Source organism: Chiloscyllium punctatum, chromosome 1, assembly GCF_047496795.1.
Source record: "Chiloscyllium punctatum isolate Juve2018m chromosome 1, sChiPun1.3, whole genome shotgun sequence".
Classification (NCBI taxonomy): Eukaryota; Metazoa; Chordata; class Chondrichthyes; order Orectolobiformes; family Hemiscylliidae; genus Chiloscyllium; species Chiloscyllium punctatum.
In genome coordinates this window covers 74,289,193-74,309,492 of record NC_092739.1, presented here as the reverse complement: position 1 = coordinate 74,309,492, position 20,300 = coordinate 74,289,193, and the positions used below count along the sequence as shown (strand labels likewise).

Genomic DNA, 20,300 nt, shown 5'->3' with positions numbered 1-20,300 from the left:
CTGCTGGACACAGAAACGTCTGTCTTTACCTCGGACTACAGAATCCCCTAACACAATTGGTCTCTTGGAAGCTGACGTACCCCTTGTTGCATTCGAGCCAGTCTCAATACCAGAAACTTGGCTGTTTGTGTTATGTTCCCTTGAGAATCCATCACCCCCTACATTTTCCAAAACAGCATACTGTTTTGAAATGAGGAAAGCCACAAAAGACTCCTGACCTATGTGCCGACCTCTCTTACCCTTGCTGGAGTTAACCCATCTATGTGACTGTATCTGATACTTTCCTATAATTGCCATCTATCACATACTGTTGCTGTTGTAAATTCCTCATCGCTTCTATCTGTCTCTCCAACCGATCCACTTGATCTGATAAGATTCGCATCCAACCGCATTTATGGCAGATATAATCTGCAGTAACCCTTAAACTCTCTTTAAACCCAACATCTGACAAGAAGTACATATCACTGCAAAGGCCATTTTTGCTCCTTCACAATCTACAGACCCAGAAAATACACCGTCTTATTCCTCTACAAACACTGCCCCAGGTTAAATTAATAGCTATGGCTTATATTTTAAGTTTAATCAAGAGACTTATCTCCAAAAACATATAATCAAGAAAGAATCCACCATACTCACTACTGCAGCCTTTCTCTTGGACAGACTTAAAACAACAATTAACTTATCTGATTCTGTGCTGTGAACTTGGCCCAACAATTCCTCCAAGATTAGTTGTGAATTTCACTGTTTGTTAATTTTCCCAGATGCACTCCGATGTCCAACGACACATGAATTCAAACAGCAAAGGCGGTAACTGTGCAGGTGTTTTCTCTCTCTCTCTCTCTCTCTCTCCCTCCCCCTCTCCCTCCCCCTCCTGCACTGTCCTCACCATGTACTTCCTTTGTCTGCTCTTCTTCCTTTTAAAACTGCTGTTGTTTTGACTTTTTTTCCAAAGTTCCAAAACAATGCAACAGCATATAAAACAGTAATTGCTGCTCTTGGAATTCGAGGAAATCACCTCCAGCACCTAAAATACCTCAAAAAAAAAGGAGCAGCTCTTACAGCCAGAAATTTTTCCCATCCTCCATTTTGGATTACCCAGAATCCTGTTTAGTTACCACACTATCAGTGCTGTAACTGCACCAGCCTCTACCACTTCCTCTGGCAGCTCATTCCATACACTCACCACCCTCTACATGAAAAAGTTGTCCCTTAGGTCCGTCTGAAATCTTTCCTCTCTCACCTTAAGCCAATGCCTTCTAATTCTGGACTCCCCCTCCATGGGGAAAAGACCTTAACTATTTACCCTATCCATGCTCCCCGTGATTTTATAAACCTCAATAAGATCACCCCCCAGTCTCCGATGTTCCAGAGAAAACAGCCTTAGTCTATTCAGCCTCTCCCTATAGCTCAAACTCTCCAACCCTGGCAAAATCCTTGTAAATCTTTTCTGAACCCTTTCAAATTTCACAATATCCTTCCTATGGTAGGGGGACCAGAATTACACACAATATTCCAAAAGTGGCCAATCCAACGTCTTGGAAAGCTGCAACAATACGTCCCAACTCCAATACTCAATACTCTGACTAATAGAGGCAAGCATATCAAGCATCTTCATCACTACCCTATCTGCCTGTGACTCCACTTTCAAGGAGCTATGAACCTGCACTCCAAGGTCTCTTTGTTCAGCAAAACACACCAGGACCTTACTATTAAGTGTACAAGTCTTGATTTGCCTTTCCAAAATGCAGCACCTCACATTTATCTAAATGAAACTCTGTTCGTCACTCCTTGGCCAACTGGCCCATCTGATCAAGGTGAGGTAACCTTCTTCGCTGTCCATTTCACCTCCAATTTTGGTGTCATTTGCAAACATACTAACTACAGTTCCTATGTTCACATCCAAATCATTGATATAAATAAAGAAAAGTAGTGGACCCAGCACAGATCCTTGGTAGCACACCGCTGGTCACAGGTCTCCAGCCTGAAAAGCATCTGTCCACCACCATCCTCTGTCTTCTACCTTCGAGCCAATTCTGTATCCAAATGGCTAGTTCTCCCTGTATTCCATGTGATCTAACCTTACTAACCAGTCTCCCATGGGGAAGCTTGTTTAATGCCTTACTGAAGTCTATATATCAGGTCCACTGCTCTGCCCTCATCTCTCCTCTTTGTTTCTTCTTCAAAAAACTCAATTAATTTTTTGAGATGCTATTTCCTATGCATAAAGCCATGTTGACTATCCGTAATCAGTCCTTGCCTTTCCAAATACATGCGAATCCAATCCCTCAGGATTCCCTCCAACAAGTTGCCCACTACCAATGTCGGGCTCACCAGTCTATAGTTCCCTGGCTTTTCCTTACCACCTTTCTGAAATAGTGGCATCGCATTAGCCAATCTCAGTCTTCCGGCACCTCACCTGTGGCTATTGATGATACAAATATCTCCGTAAAGGGTCCAGCAATCACTTCCCTAGCTTCCCACAGAGTTCCCATCAGGTCCCAGGGATTAATCCACCTTTATGCGTTTTAAGACATCTAGCACCATCTTATCCATAATATGGACATTTTTCAAGATGTCACTATTTATTTCTCCAGGTTCTCTATCTTCCATATCCGTCTCCACAGTAAACACTGATGCAAAATACTCATTTAGTACCTCCTCCATCTCCTAAAGTTCCACACATAGGTGGCCTTGCTGATCTTTAAAGGGCCCTATTTTCTCCCTGGTTACCTTTTGTCCTTAATGTATTGTAGATTCCTTTTGATTCTCCTTAACCTTATTTGCCAAAGTTGTTTCATGTTCCCTTTTTTGCCCTCCTAGTTTCCCTTTTAAGTTTATTCCTACTGCTTTTATACTTTTCTAGGGAATCACTCAATCTCTGCTATGTATATCTGCCAGTTATTTCCTTCTTATTCTTGACCAAAACCTAATTTCTCTAGTCATCCAGCATTCCCTACAACTACCAACCTTACCCTTCACCCTAACAGGAACATACTGTCTCTGGACTCTTATTATCTCATCTTTGAAGGTTTCCCATTTTCCAGCCATCCCTTTACCTGTGAACATTCACCCACAGTCAATTTTTGAAAGTTCTTGCCTAATACTGTCTAAATTGGCCTTCCTCCAACTTAGAACTTCAACTTTTAGATCCGGTCTATCCATTTTCCTCACTATTTAAAAACTAATAGAATTATGGTCACTAGCCCCAAAGTTCTCCCCCATTGACACCTCAGTCACCTGCCCTGCCTTATTTCCCAAGAGTCGGTCAGATTTTGCACCTTCTCTCGTAGGTACATCCACATACTGAATCAGAAAATTTTCTTGCACACACTTAGCAAATTCCTCTCTGTCCAAGCTGAAACTCTATGGCAGTCGCAGCCTATGTTTGGAAAGTTAAAATCCCCTACTATAACTACCCTATTATTCTTATGCATAACTGAGATCTCTGTATAAATTTTTCCTCAATTTCCCATTGACTATTCAGGAGGTTTATAGCACAATCCCAGTCAGGTGGTCATGCATTTCTTAGTTCTCAGTTCCACCCAAATAACTTCCCTGGATGTTTTCCCAGGAATATCCTCCCTAAATATAGCCATAAAGTTATCCCTAATCAAAAACACCACTCCCCTTGCCTCTCTATATCCTTCCTGTAGCATCTCTACCCTGGAACATTAAGCTGCCATCCCTGAGCCACATCTCTGTAATTGCTATGACATCCCAGTCCCATGTTTCTAACCAAGCGCTGAGTTCATCTGCCTTCCCTGTTAGGCCTCTTACATTGAAGTAAATGCAATTTAATTTATCAGTCCTACCTCATTCTCTACTTTGTTCCTGCCTGCCCTGACTGTTTGACTTACTCTTTTTTTTCCCCAATTGTACCAGTCTCAGATTGATCCCTTTCCTCACTATCTCCTTGGGTCTCACCCCTTACTAGTTGATATCTTCCTGAGCAGCTCTAGCAAATCTCCCCACCAGTATATTAGTCCCCTTCCAATTCAGGTGCAATCTGTCCTTCTTATATAGGTCACTTGTATCCCAGAAGTCATTCCAATGATCCAGAAATGTGAATCCTTCTCCCCTATACCAGCTTATCAGCTATGCATTCATCTGCTTTAACCTCATATTCCTACCCTCACTAGCTTGTGATACTGGGAGTAATCCTGATATTACAATCCACAAGGACCACAAAAACTGCTTGACTTCCTATATTCTCAGAATGTCATCCTTTTCACTTTCTATGTTATTAATTATTATAACGACTTTCTGCTGGTCCCTCTCCGAGATATTTTTGATCCTGACTCCAGGGAAGCAACACGCTTCCCTGTCTCACTGTCAGCTGCAGGATTGTGTGTCCATGCTTCTAACTAGAGATTTCCCTATCACATTCATTGCTTGGAACCTGGCATACTCCTCATTACATTAGAGCCTGTCTCAGTAGCAGAAATCTGCCTGTCAGCAAACATGTTTGAGATAGAGATTGCCACAGAAGACTCCTGCATTACCTACCTCCCTCTCTGACCTTTAATGGAGGTCACCCATCTACCTGACTGTGTCTTCAGTTTATCTCCCTCCCTGCAACTGACATCCATCACAGCCCCTAGCTCCTGGAAATTAAGTTCTTTGAGTTTATAAAACCACTGGATTATCGTATATGGCTATAACTTCAAATATTACTCATTCAGCTGTGAATATTCTGGCAAAATATTGGTCGTTGAATAAAAACCAATTGCAAATTGAGAGACACTTAATTGACAAAAATGGAAAATTTGGTTTGGTACCTTCAGTGATAATTTTGTACTGCATAAATGGAATCACTTTTTTTAGTTTAAATGTACAAACCATCATTACTTTGTTTTCTATTAATTGTAAACAGAACACTCCAGACCTGCTCATCCACTGTTTAAAAAAATTCTATGTATTTCATCCAATAAGGTTGGCACTTTTCAGTAGTCTTAGGAATAGAAAACAACCTCAGTATTTCACAATTGTAGTCATAAAGTTGGGTTAATGATTCTGACTGCCAATGTTTTTATAAGAGCTGGAATTAAGCCCTCAGTGAATTGAAACAATCTGAACAATTGACGTACTAGAAGGCCAAATAGTGAACGCTTGCTGATTTGAATTGACCAAGGTCCACTTGAATTAACTGTACTTAAATCGTGTAAGTTAAAAGCAGCCTCACTGAACTTGTCAATATGAACTTGATGCAATGGCTGACTACTTCTGGCAATAGAAATGTAAAAAAAATTCAAATTTAATCTGCAGTTAGATTTTACATAGAACATAGAATTTTACATCACAGAAATGGGGCCTTCGGCCTATGATGTTATGCTGAGTATGATCCCAAATTAAACTAATTCTTTCTGTCTGCCCTTGGTCCATATTCCTCTATTTCTTGCATATTCATGTGTTTATCCAAAAGTCCCTTAAATGCCCCTATTGTATCTACCTCCACCACGACCCCAGCAATGCATTTCAGACTCCTACCACTCTCTGTGTAAAATAGATTTCCCTTGCCTCCTGTTTGAACTTTCCTCTATCATCTTAAATGCATACCCTCTTGTTTTAGACATTTCAACTCTGGGAAAAAGATTCTGACTGTCTATCTATGTATCTCATAATTTTATAGATTTCTAACAAGTCTCCCCCAGAATCTGCAACTCCAGAGAAAACAAGCTGAATTTTTCTCATCTCTCCTTATAGCTCATTCTCCCAAATGCAGCAGCATCCTAGTAAAGCACCTCTGCACCATCTGCAAAACCTCCACAACCTGCCTTTTATGTGGCGACCAGAATTGAATGCAATACTCTAAGTGTGGCCTAATTCAAGTCTTATAAATCAAAGACCTGACATCCTGACTCTTGTACTCAATTCCCTGACCAACAAAGGCAAGCATGCCATATGCCTTCTTTACCACCCTATCTACTTGAGTGGCCACTTTTAGAAAACTATGGCCTTAAACCCCATGTTAGCCCATATCAAAACATCTTCTGTGACTTAATTGCATTTATAGTTAATCAGAGTAATTATGGACTCAAATAACTTCTCACAGTAATTGACAATGAGGGCCAATATGCTCCCATAAAGGGGGAACCAACAACTCTGGAAAAATCTGTATGTTGAGGAATATACAAGATTGGATAAGGGGAAGAAAAGGGATGATTATGGTAGATACTAAGGGCTTAAGGCAGAAGCCTTAGAGAACTATAGAAAGAGCAGGGAGTTAATTTAGAAAAAGAAATAAGGAAAGCAAAGAGGGGATAAGAAAAAAAACAGTGATAGTTAAAATAAAGGAAAGTATTATATATAAAAGGCAAGAGCCTATCAAGGGCATGAGCAGGACCCATTGAGAACCAAAGTGGCAAATTGTGTGGAACCAGAGATGTCGTTAAGGTTTTAAATGAGTACATCTCTATTCTCTGTAGAGAAGTATAGAAATCAGGGAGGAGGACTATGATCTACTTGAACAAATTGAAATTGAGGAGGTATTACCACATTTTCAGGCTTGAAAATTGATAATATCTTGGTCCAGATAAGAGACTTCCCAGGCTGCTCTGAGAGGCAACTGAGGAGAATGTGGGGGCTCTGACATTAATTTTCAAATCGTCTCTCACACAAGAGTATCTGTATATCATTTTATGTTTTATATGTTAAACCTTTGGTTACAGACCCACAAGCCAGAGCAAAACTTACTTCATCTTTCTTCATTCCTACTTCATTTATACTGTATTGAGTAGAACCAGGGCTGGGTGGATCTCATTGACTATGAAATCCTTGATTGGGGCAGGTAATCTGAGCCAATCAGGGAGCCCTGGTTGACAGATCATAACAGTTGATTGAGAGTCTCCTGATTCTAAGGACTGGCTCTGAGCTGACTGGTCAGAGACACATATTGTGCACATGTAAATAAAGGGTGACTTGGTGACAGGATGCTGACCTCTGTGCAGTTATTTCATATATTCCATACCTAACTTTGATCTTTTAATCTCTTTTGCTTTCAATGAAAACATTCTAATGTTCTCCAAGGGAAGCCTTTGTCTCTGGTTTCATCTGGTTATCCTCACCTGTACCCATTCCAAAAACTTGACATTCCTCTGAAAGCAAGCTGTCCAGAAATGTTAAACATTACTTCCTTGTACTTGTGTTCAGTGTCACCTCTATAACACCATGAATGACATGCTTTTTCTTGATTTGGAAGTGCTGGTGTTGGACTCGGGTGTACAAAGTTAAAAGTCACACAACACCAGGTTATAGTCCACCAGATTATATTTGGAAGCATTAAACAATATGTATTCAGAATACGTTTTTGGGAAAGTTAGTTTATTATTTATTCATTTTGGACCTTTTTTAAAAAAGTTAACTGGGCATATAGTTGTAATTGGTTAATTAGATGCATAATTAAATATTCACTGAAATTAGTTTAACTACTCCCTGTGGTGGTGACTTGTAAAGTTTCCAAGCTGATGGTTTCCGTTGTCAAGTTCCCAAGAAACATATTGGAATGGGCTGAGTACTTGGGTCATATTTGAATAGAATATAAGTTTTCTATTTTGAGAATTAATCCACAAAGTCTGTTATCAAAGCTGAGGACCTTGGTTTTGGTGCTTTTTTTCTTAAAAACATGATTTTACACACTTGTTGTTCTTTCTTACAGGTACCTGTAACAACTTAAGTTACAGTCTGTGTGAAATACTGCCCTATAATCAGACTACTGTACCACCCTATCTTTCAAACTACAGCAACTCAGACATGGAAATGTTCATCCGCTTCTTCAGTCAGCTTAACCTTTTGCGCTGCTATCAACATATTATGCTGTTTGGTTGCAGCATTGCTCTCCCAGAGTGTATCAACAGCACTGAGAGGTAGGTGAGCAGGTAAACCAGTGGTTTTCAAATTGTGCAGAAGGAGATGTATCCTGTTTGTCTTTATTGGAGATATCTGTCAGCCAGATAATAACATTTTGTAATATTATCATGCAAATACTGAATGCTTTGGGACCAAATTTCTTTTATATCTTGTATTATAGAGGCATTTACAATAATAAATAAATGCTTTCTTTGAAATTGTACAGGAATTTGAAATGAATGCATTACCTATACTTCAGAATAACAATATCATTTTCAAAATATCTGAGTATTTACTGACATTACTTTGGGGAAAGTGTCAAGTCCTGATAGGTATGGGTTATACTATGCAAACAAAAAGTCAGAAATAGGAAAGGTGCAGTCACCTTATTGGGTGTTTATTATAGGCCCCCCAATAGCAGCAGAGATGTGGAGAAACAGATTGGGAAACAGATTTTGGAAAGGTGCAGAAGCCACAGGGTCGTAGTCATGGGCGACTTCAACTTCCCAAATATTGATTGGAAGCTCTTTAGATCAAGTAGATTGGATGGGGCGGTGTTTGTGCAGTGTGTCCAGGAAGCTTTTCTAACGCAGTATGTAGATTGTCCAACCAGAGGGGAGGCCATATTGGATTTGGTACTCGGTAACGAACCGGGACAAGTGGTGGGCTTGTTGGTGGGTGAACATTTTGGTGATGGCGACCACAATTCTGTGACTTTCACCTTGGTTATGGAGAGAGATAGGTGCGCACAACAAGGTAGATTTTACAATTGGGGGAAGGGAAATTACGATGCTGTAAGACAGGATTTGAGGAGCATACGTTGGGAGCATAGGCTGTTAGGGAAGGATGTGGTGGAAATGTGGGACTTTTTCAAGGAGCAGATACGACGTGTCCTTGATATGTATGTACCGATCAGGCAGGGAAGAAATGGTCGTGTGAGGGAGCCTTGGTTGACGAGGGAGGTTGAATGTCTAGTAAAGAGGAAGAAGGAGGCTTACATAAGGTTGAGGAAACAAGGTTCAGACAGAGCAGTGGAGGGATACAGGATAGCCAGAAGGGACCTGAAGAAAGGGATTAGGAGAGCTAAGAGAGGGCATGAAAAATCCCTGGCGGATAGGATCAAGGATAACCCCAAGGCATTCTATGCATATGTGAGAAACCTGAGAATGACGAGAACGAGGGTAGGTCCGATCAAGGACAGTGGTGGGAGACTGTGTATTGAGTCGGAAGAGATAGGAGAGGTCTTGAACAAGTACTTCTCTTCAGTATTTACGAACGAGAGGGACCGTATTGTTGAAGAGGAGAGTGTGAAACGGACTGATAAGCTAGAAGAGATACCTGTTAGGAAGGAAGATGTGTTGGACATTTTGAACAACTTGAGGATAGACAAGTCCCCCGGGCCTGACGGGATATATCCTAGGATTATGTGGGAAGCAAGAGAGGAAATTGCAGTACCGTTGGCAATGATCTTCTCGTCTTCACTGGCAACTGGGGTGGTACCAGGGGACTGGAGAGTAGCGAATGTTGTGCCCCTGTTCAAAAAAGGGAATAGGGATAACCCCGGGAATTACAGGCCAGTTAGTCTTACTTCTGTGGCAGGCAAAGTAATGGAAAGGGTACTGAGGGATAGGATTTACGAGTATCTGGAAAGACACTGCTTGATTAGGGACAGCCAGCACGGATTTGTGAAGGGTAGGTCTTGCCTTACAAGTCTTATTGAATTCTTCGAGGAGGTGACCAAGCATGTGGATGAGGGTAGAGCAGTGGATGTAGTGTACATGGATTTTAGTAAGGCATTTGATAAGGTTCCCCATGGTAGGGTTATGCGGAAAGTCAGGAGGCATGGGATAGAGGGAAATTTGGCCAATTGGATAGAAAACTGGCTAACCGGTAGAAGTCAGAGAGTGGTGGTAGATGGTAAATATTCAGCATGGAGTCCAGTTACAAGTGGAGTTCCGCAGGGATCAGTTCTGGGTCCTCTGCTGTTTGTAATTTTTATTAATGACTTAGAGGAGGGAGTCGAAGGGTGGGTCAGTAAATTTGCAGATGATACAAAGATAGGTGGAGTTGTGGACAGTGAGGAGGGCTGTTGTCGGCTGCAGAGGGACTTAGATAGGATGCAGAGCTGGGCTGAGGAGTGGCAGATGGAGTTCAACCCTGCCAAGTGTGAGGTTGTCCATTTTGGAAGAACAAATCAGAAGCGGAATACAGGGTTAATGGTAGGGTTCTTGGTCAGGTGGAGGAACAGAGGGATCTTGGGGTCTATGTACATAGATCTTTGAAGGTTGCCACTCAGGTGGATAGAGTTTGTAAGAAGGCCTATGGAGTATTATCGTTCATTAGCAGAGGGATTGAATTCAAGAGTCGTGAGGTGATGTTGCAGCTGTACAGGACTTTGGTTAGGCCACATTTGGAGTACTGTGTGCAGTTCTGGTCGCCTCACTTTAGGAAAGATGTGGAAGCTTTGGAGAGGGTGCAGAGAAGATTTACCAGGATGTTGCCTGGAATGGAGAGTAGGTCGTACGAGGATAGGTTGAGAGTTCTCGGCCTTTTCTCGTTGGAACGGCGAAGGATGAGGGGTGACTTGATCGAGGTTTATAAGATGATCAGAGGAATAGATAGAGTAGACAGTCAGAAACTTTTTCCCCGGGTACAACAGAGTGTTACAAGGGGACATAAATTTAAGGTGAAGGGTGGAAGGTATAGGGGAGATGTCAGGGGTGGGTTCTTTACCCAGAGAGTGGTGGGGGCATGGAATGCGCTGCCCGAGGGAGTGGTAGAGTCAGATTCATTGGCGACCTTTAAGCGGCATTTGGATAGGTACATGGATGGGTGCTTAATCTAGGTTAGAAGTTCGGCACAACATCGTGGGCCGAAGGGCCTGTTCTGTGCTGTATTGTTCTATGTTCTATGTTCTATGTTCTATGTTCTATGTTCTATGTTCTATGTTAATGCGTGAAGTAAGGAAAGCTCATTGTACATTGAACCATAACTTGATCTGGCTATTAGGTTAATGCCAAAATGCTTTATGAGGCTTCTGGCATAATGTAACCATTGGCAATTTCTGATGTCCCCTTCATCCTTTGACTACACATTGCTTGTTCATACAAGGCTGACCATCGTGTGTGAAAAAGAATTTAACTTCAGAGTATTTTGGATTTTCAAAAAGTAACTTGTTCATTTTATTGACTGACAGTTTTCATTCCCCCCCACCCAGTAAACGTTTTCAATTGGATTTGAATTTCCTGTTTGGAGTTTTATTCACATGATCAGCTAATTATAAAATCTTTTGTAAACACCATGTTTGTGCCTGTTGTTTGAACTGTAGTTTGATTGTTCTTTGAACCATGTAGTGTCCTATTCATTATGTCCAGGCTATAGACAAACTTAAAGAACTCAAAAATGATCAGTTTTGCATTCTTCTTTTAAGTTCATCAAAAATGCAATTACATTCCTCCTTACGTTTCACTGGATTAAAGATATAATTTACCTGTAAAGCAGTTTTTTTAAAGAACTTAGTAAATTGGTCTTTATTGTTATGGATCGTTTGTGTTGGAAACACAGCATTTGGCTGGAGGACTTTCTGGGTTTACAACCCTCCTCTCCTCCTTTCCAACTCCTCCAAAAAGGTGTCCAATGCATTCTTCAAAAAACTTGGAGCCTGCTGTCTCCTATGTTGTGCCATCATTCAATTTTTTTTCAATGCCACAGTGGCTTGCACAGCACGATGCACCTTCCCTTTTAAGCAATGCTTGCTGGCTTGAAATTATCTTAAACTGTCATGATCTTGGGAGCTCTTGGTTAAAGTGTTCAGTCACTGAACAGTGTGTACAGCATTAGCTGAGGGCAGCAATCATGGCCATGGCAAACAGCATGACTTGCATCAAATTGAATGGGGGAAGGGGGCAACCAGGATAATAGAGTGGAAAGAATTTCTTGTCTCCTTTTTTTGAATGATTTATAAGTGGCATAATGTTGTAACTATCTTGAATCCCCAATAGTATGTTATGTAGGTTCTTATGAGCCTTAAACATCAGGTGAGACCAAAAACATCAGATTTCCAATTCATGGTGTTTATTAAGCAACAAAAGATAGAATTGTACCGAGTTAAAATGTTATACAATATTTTAAGGAACAGTAAAAAGAGATAAAACTTAACTTATCAATGGCACAGACTTTCTTATGACTCTTTCAGGTAATCAGGCTGAAATGTGTTGTCCTCTTCTTAGCACTGGATAATAGGTTAACAAAATACTTATTTGTCATCTTTTTTAAACCTTAACTCATACCTTCTTATCTCAAATTAGTATAACTGTCAAACATTTAGCTAACTTAAAAGTTTGTTCATTATTGTTGGTTCCTGACCCATGAAAGATTTCCAATACATTGTAACCAGGCTATTTTATTAATGTTTCAATATTGGATTTTTGTATAACATTTCAATACTACCCTATTCTTTGTTAAGACAAATGAAACTGCACAAGGTCAATTATGAATTCTTCATTTTGCATCTCTTATTTCTGTCTTGGAGAAACACAATTTTCCAAAGTAACATATACAAAATGTATATTTATGTTACCTAAAACACTAAGTCTTTTGTTACAGGTTATATGTCAGCTTTTATTAATCTTTTATTGATGAATTATAGAATCACTCAGTACAAAAGAGGCCCTTTCACCCATCAGGTCTATACTGCCAAAGCTACACTAAATCTACACTAGTCCTACTTTCCACCACCTGATCCATAGCCTTGAAAGTTATGATATGTCAAGAGCTCGTCCATGTAATTGTTTTAGTCTCTCAACCTTTTCCTGCCTCAATTACCCTCCTAGTCAGTGCAATTTAGACCCTCATCACCCTCTGCTACATTTTGCCAACCAACCGCCCATTTATCAACCACTTTTTAATACTTTCCATATATTACATTAGGCTTAGACCTTAGCAATAGGCCATTCTGTGGGATTGTGTCAAATGCTGTCCCAAAGTCCAGTTGATCCCACTTGTGAAATCTGTTAGTTATTCAAAGGAGTCAAATAACTTAGTCGAGCACAACAACTCATTTGTAAAACCGCCTGATTATGCTGGATTAGCTCATGACTCTTAAAATTACTCCCTATTATCCGTATAATACTGAAAACAGTGGGAGTAAAGTTTACAGGTCTTTAATTTGTTGGTTCATCTTATGCCCATTCTTCTGGAGGAGAGTTCATCCGTTGGGCATTTATTTGGGAGCTGTTATTTCACAAAGCTCCGGATATGGCCTCAGTTCAAGTGAACTCTTAAAAAGAATCTGCAAGGTGAAATTCCCTTCTATTGTGGCAAATAATTTAGATGCTGGTCTACAATAATAATCCTATTAAGCCAGAAGTGAATGTTGACATTTTTGAGCCATACAAAGCAAATTCCTATCCTTATTATTTTAACATTAATATGTTCGCGTGGCATTCTTTAAAACCGCAGAGAAAGGAAATTGGCTGAAGTATGTTGCAACTGCTAATGACAGCAATTTCTATCTTATTGATTCAAGCATAATGTATTAAACTTTATTTTACGTCAAACAAAATCTTTGTCCTTTAATGAATATCTGTTACAATAATCAAATTGTAGAAATTAACTATGATTTTGGTATGTGTGTGTGTACGTGTACAAGATGCATTTTGGTTTAGTGTGGGGAGAGGAAGAGCCCCCACAAACATTTGCTGCTTTGCTGTTTGAGTGCAATGTGTGATTGATCAACCAAATTGGAGTAGACCATCAAGTTAATCAGGAGAATAAGCAAAAATATGGTGACTTCAGAGCAAAGAAGCTGCATGGTCACACGCATTTTGAGTTTACACTTGTCAAAAATACCAACCTTTTTAAAAATCTTGACTGTTTTAAAGAAGCACTTAAAGAAGTGAAATTAATTAATATAAAGTACATTACACTGTCCGAGTGTTTGATATTAAAGGAAGAAATAGGAACAAAGAGAAAAATATATGTAACACATTTAACTTTGATTTTTTAACAAATTCAGTCAATGAAAGTTTGTGAAAACTGTCAAATCAGTTAAATATAACTATTTCAGTCCCAGGATGTCTGTTAGGAAAATTATTTGAAAAATGGCATGGATGACGTTGTTGCAAGTTTTTAACATTATGTAACTGGTCATGTCAATTCATAGAGAGCAATAATCTTAGGCTTGTCAAGGTCAAAGCAGTGTTGAGGACCACATGCTGTTATAAGGTTAATTTGCATGTATGGTTTGTAAAATGGAACAGAATCGAAGATAGTTTTTAGCTTTTTCAATTTATTGCTATTACTACTGGGAGCAAAGAAGTTGCATGGCCACAGGCATTTTGAGTTTATGCTTGTTTGTTATTTTGTAATGTAGTATATTTAGAATTTTTTCCATATCATTAATGTTTTCATCAAATGCTCTTAAAATAAACTAAAGATCCAGTTATTTGTAAATTCCTAAGTAACAATTAAGTTTGTTACTATAAGTTTTAAGTTCGATATTCTGTAGTTTTCTTGGGACAAGATGTTGTATTGATATGCCAGTCCATGATGAAAGTTATTGCCAGGATCCTATGCAATTGTAGAAAACTACAGGACCTGCTTGGTCTAATGGGTAGAAAAACCCACTACTTCTTCTTACTAGAAAAGAATCTTGTATTTAACATGATATAGTTCATTGCATATTAGCAACTAGTTATAGATTGCATTAAGTTGCCAGACATTGTTACGGAGACTTTGAGGCAGACTAGATGTTAGGTGTCAAAGCCCTCAACTCAATATGACATCTTCTTTGTGGGTGGTGCTTATGACACTCCTCAGGATTAACCTTTCTTCGACAAGCATTTTTCCCCACTATGAATATTATACTTTAAGTATATAACTACAGTTACCTCTACCTCATTTTCCCCAAAGTGCCTGAAAATGATAAATTCAGAAATCTGGAAGTTCTAGAATGTATTCCTTTGGACTTAGTAGTTTCCTGGATGAGAGGTAGTTGATATTTCTTCTCTTGAACAGTTTGCACTCTAGTGGCCTTGTATTACCAAGTTCCTCTTGGATTTGTTTCAGTTTATTAGTGGTGAGCCCTGAAGGGATAATGTTCTTGTGGTTCCTTTGTGAAATCCTTTTGGCAGTACAAACAATATACAATCTATGCTGGTCTGTAGCTCTTTTTACAAGCTCCCATACCGTTTCTGTTTGGATCCTGGCTCACAGCTGCTGTCCCTAAATGTGACAACAGTCTCACTCAGTAGCACCAATTGCTGTGTGTGGCCTACTGTGTATGATAAGACTGCTCCTTATTATATAAATGTTTTGATAATCCAGTAAGTGTAAATGTGGAATCAACCTCTTTAGGATGGGGACCTGACTCTTCAACTTCCTGCCCATTAGTGACTTTGGCTACAATAGACTGGAGCAGATCTACAATCTAGCGGCATTGTACAATAACTGGCATTCTTCTTCAAGAGCAGTTTCATGTCCCTGACTTCACACTCAGCTTTCCTATTCTTGCGATATGCTGAAATCTACAACTGGCTGCCAATTGACCGAAGTGCTCATTATCAAACCATGGTCCATTGTCTAAAATAACCACACCCAGGATCTGCATTGCAAATATATTGTGTTTCACTTGGGATAACCTCATGGCACAGATCTTCTTCTGATCAGTAAGATCCTTCATGTTTGTGGAGATCCTAGGCCACCATTGACTGAGCTCTGTTGTTGCAATTGATATTGCCTAAATGTCCCTGATGAATTTTCCCTGAGATTTCTTTCTGAAGTGAAGCTGGAATGACTAATATTTGTCATGCACTGCTAAGCCACCACAATTGTAAACTGCTATCAGAGTTTTAATTATGTTTTCATAGCCAACTCAGAGTCTTTCAAAACAGTACCAACAGATGTAGAGGCTTCTCTGGTTCCTGAACTACTCCTATCAGATCTGGCAAAGCTATTGTGACTTGCTGTCCATTATGCTGCAATGGACTTAGAGTCTAACTTGACATACTCAACATCATGACTCATAAGGCTGCTATCCATCATATCAGAGTGCCACGGCCATCATCGGTAGTTTTTCCAGCATGTATACCGTTTTCTATAAAATGAAAAGCTGAAGTAAAAATCTTTGTATTCTTAGAGGAAGTTTTGCTCATCCTCTCTCATCCAGCAGACAATGAAGTTTGTGATTTCTTTCTATGCTGATTTTCAGACCAAGATGGAGACCGATAATCTCTCAAAAGCCCGTGGAGCGGAAAGGGGCTTCCTTCTCAATTACAGTGTATTGTAATATATCAAATTTTAGGGACGACACAAGGCTGGGTGGAAGGGTGAGCTGTGATGTTGCAGTGTAATTTGGACAGGCTGAATGAGTGGGCAAATACATGGCAGATGCAGTACAATGGGGATAAATATGAGGTTATCCACTTTAGTAGCAAAAATAGGAAGGGTGTAAATTGAGAGAGAGAGAAATGTTCAATGAGACCTGGGTGTCCTCATGCACCGGTTGCTGAAAGTAAGCATGCAGGTTCAGTAGGCAGTAAAGAAGGCAACCCATGTGTTGGCCTTCATAACGAGAGGATTTGAGGACAGGAACAAGGAATCCTTGCTGCAATTATACAGGGCATTGGTGAGGCCGCACCTGGAATATTGTGTGCAATTTTGGTCTCCTTATCTGAGGAAGGGTGCTATTGACATAGCGGGAGTACAGTGAATGTTTACCAAATTGATTCCTGGGATGGCAGGACTGATATACAGAGAGCGACTGAGTTGGTTAAGATTGTATTCACTGAAGTTGAGAAAAATGAGATGGGGATCCCATAGAAACATAAGACAACAACAGAACAAGACAGGCTTGATGCAGGACCAGATAACTAGTAAACCTTTTAGGACTGACCTGAAGAGAAATGTCTTCACCTAGACAGTGGTGACGCTGTAGAAATCACTCCCAAAGAAAGTGGTTGAAGTGAAAGCATTAAGTGTTTTCAAGAAGGAGGTAGATACAGCTTTTATGGCTAAAGGGATCAAGGGATATGGGTGGAGGGTAGGATTAGGGTATTGAGATTAATGATCAGCCATGATCATATTGAATGGCAGAGCAGCCTTGAGGGGTTGAATGCTCTAATCTTCTATGTTTTCAGTGTCTCTGTGCCCCATAATGCACATGATGTGTAACAGGCTTGTTTGCAACTCCCATTCAGTTTCTCCTGGCAGAGCATTGCTCTAAAGCATGTAGCTGAAGGAGGAACCAGTATAATGTTTCAAAAGGTTGGATTATAGTGTGTTAATACACCATGGATGCTAACATTTTTGAAGCTCTGTAAAGTATTATCTCAATCTGCTTTCAATGCTACCTTGCATTTTCTTCAGTTACCTTAAGTGTTTCATGGTAGTTGCTAAGTGAAGCGAAAAGAAAATTACCGACTGGTTTACCAAACTCAAGGACCGTTTGGAGCCCTTCCTTGTATAAACTCTTGAAGACTGTGTGTACTCTAACTATGCTCATCAACTGTTTCCATATGTATCTTTGTGTCATCTATTTGGCATATGACTCCATAACGACCTTGTTAAATATTGGACATAGTCCATCAAAAATCTCTGGTATTAAGGCAATTCAAAATGGTAATCTGTTGAACAAAATCTCTGCAACAAAATTTATAAATGTAATAAACAATATTATTGTTCTTTCAATGGTAGCTGCCAGAATCTCCTATTGGCATTGGGTTCTACTTTTGGATAATTAATTAAACGCTCATCAAACATTGACATAGAGTGGATTTCTCTTCCTACTACCATGTCAAGCTGAATACAGTCAACATAAATTTAAATTGTACTGGTAGGCTTGGATACAGTAACCATGCATGAACATAGCTGGTTGTCTGTGTTGCTTGGGAAATGATGCCCATTCTTGCCACCTCTGTATGTTGCTTCATCAAGTAACGCAGAATTTCCCCATGTGTAGAGTGACTAAAGATTTAGCAAATGTCTTTGTAACGCTGTATTTGGTATTCAACTTTGTTAAATATTTAAATAATGTGGGATATTCCTGTTTATAGGAGCCCCTTATTCTTTGTTGTTAAACCACTCCCATCCTTTGAATAATATTCAGGTCAAGATGTATTTTCCTATTGAAAACTGAGATTTGTTGATTGTGAAGTAGGAATAGGCTTTATACTATTTGGCATCCCCTACTTAGACAGTTGCTTATAATATATCTTTAATGGAGTCATAGAGTCGTACAAGATGGAAACAGACCCTTCAAACAAACCAATCCATACTGACCATAATTCCAAACCAAACTAGTCCCACCTGCCTATGTTGGGCCCATTATCCCTCCAAACATTTCTTATTTGTGTACTTATCTCAATGTCTTTTAAACATTGTAACTGTACCCATGTCCGCCATTTCCTTTGAAAGTTAATTCCACACATGAACCACCTTCTGTGTAAGAAATGAGGTTGCCCCTCATGTCTTTTTAAAATCTTTCTCTTTTCACCTTAAAGATAAGCATCCTCGTCTGGAAATACTCCATTGTGGGGAAAAGAAATCCACCGTTCAGCTTATCTGTGCCCCTCAAGATTTTATAAACCTCTATAAGGTCACCCCTCAACCTCCTATCCTCCAGTGAAAAAAGTCCCAGCCTATCCAGCTTCTCTTTATAACTAAAACCCTCCATTTCCAGCAACATCCTGGTAAATCTTCCTATAACAGAATAATCAGAACTGGACACATTATTCCAGAAGAGGCCTAACCAATATCCTTACAACTTCAATACTCCAATTCCAAATCAAAGCTCTGAGCAATGATGGCATGCATGCTAAATACCTTCTTAAGCACGATGTCTACAAATGATGCAAACTTCAAAGAATTATATACCTGAACCCCTAAGTCTCACTGTTCTACAACACTACTCAAGATCTTACTTTTAATTGTATAATCCCCTTGTTTGCTTTACCAAAATGCAATACTTTGCATTTATTCAAATTAACCTCCTTGACCCATTGACTCAATTGATCAACTTGTCTAAATTTTAGATAGCCTTCCTCACTGTCACAATACCATCAACCTTAGTGCCTTCTGCAAACTCCTAACCATGCCTTCTATATTTTCATCTGAATCATTTATGTAAATGATGAAGAATAGTGGGCCCAGCACCACTCTCTGTGGAACACCACGGGCTTCCATTCCGATAAAACAACCCTCTCTGTCTGCTGCCATTGAGCCAATCTTGTATCCAATTGGTGAGCTCACCATCAATCTCATGTAATCTAACTTTACTAGTTAGCCTTCTATGTGGAACCTTGTCAAAGACTTTACTAAAGTTCAAGTAAACAATGACTACTGCTCTGCCCTCATCAATTTTCTTGTTTACTTCCTCAAAAACCTCAATCAAATTTGTGAAACACAATTTCACTTGCTAATTATCTCTAATCATTCCTTGCCTCTCCAAATGCTATATGTCCAAATCACCTCCAACAACTTATTGACCACTGAAGTCAGACTCACAGGTCTACAATTCCCAGGTTTCTCCTCCCAACCTTTTTTAAACAAAGGCACAACGTTAGCCACTCTCCAGTCATTTGGCACCTCACCGTATGTTATAGATGATAGAAATATTTCTGCAAGGGCCCCATAATTTCCTCCCTAACTTCCTACAAAGTCCAGGGATACACTAGATCAGGTCCCAGAGGTTTATTCACCTTTATATTTTCTAAGACTTCCAGCACCTTCTCTTTCCTGATGTGAACTGTTTTCAAAACATCAATATTTATTTTTCTGAGTTCTCTAGTCCCCATTTCATTCTCCACAGTGAAAACTGCCACAAAATATTCATTTAATATCTCTAACATTCAACACAAAGATGACTTCGATTATCTTTAAGGGGCCCTACTCTCTCTAGTTGCTCTGTTGCTCTTAATGCACTTGCAGAATCTCTTTGGATTATCCTTTACCTTACCTGCCCATGCTATCTTGTATCCTTTCATTAACTTCCTGACCTCCGTCCTAAGAATGCCCCATACTCTTTGCACTGTTCAACTGATTCATTTGATCCCAGTTGTCTATATCTAATATATGATTCATTTTTATTCTTGACTAGAACCTCAATATTTATTATTTATTCATTATTCTGTAATCTTACCAGCCTTACCTTTCACTCTAATAGGAGCATAATGACCCTGAGCTCTTAATAACACATTTTTGAAAGCCTCCCATTTCTCAGACATCCACTTACGTGTAAACAGTCTACTCCAATCAACTTTTGAACATTCTTGTCTAACGCCACTAAAAGTTACCTTACACCAATTATAAACTTTAATCTTAAAATTAAATGAAGTGCCATGTCTTCTAGATCATGCAGTGGTTAATATCATCAGGTCATCATCTCCTCTAACGTTTTGTGTCTGATATGTTGGCTTTATGTTGTTGAAAAATGCAAAGAAGCAGCAAGTGGAAGAGTT

The 20,300-nt window shown here is 39.5% G+C and overlaps 1 protein-coding gene across 6 annotated transcripts in view; it reads left to right on the top strand.

Moving 5' to 3' along the window:
• Positions 1 to 20,300, top strand: part of corin (corin, serine peptidase) — a 266,366-nt gene that overhangs the window by 67,046 nt on the left and 179,020 nt on the right. For all 6 annotated transcript variants that reach the window (XM_072568771.1, XM_072568751.1, XM_072568761.1 and 3 more), the window contains one exon: positions 7,655 to 7,862. In XM_072568771.1, coding sequence (XP_072424872.1) covers positions 7,655 to 7,862 — 208 coding nt within the window. The remainder of the gene's footprint in view (positions 1 to 7,654; positions 7,863 to 20,300) is intronic.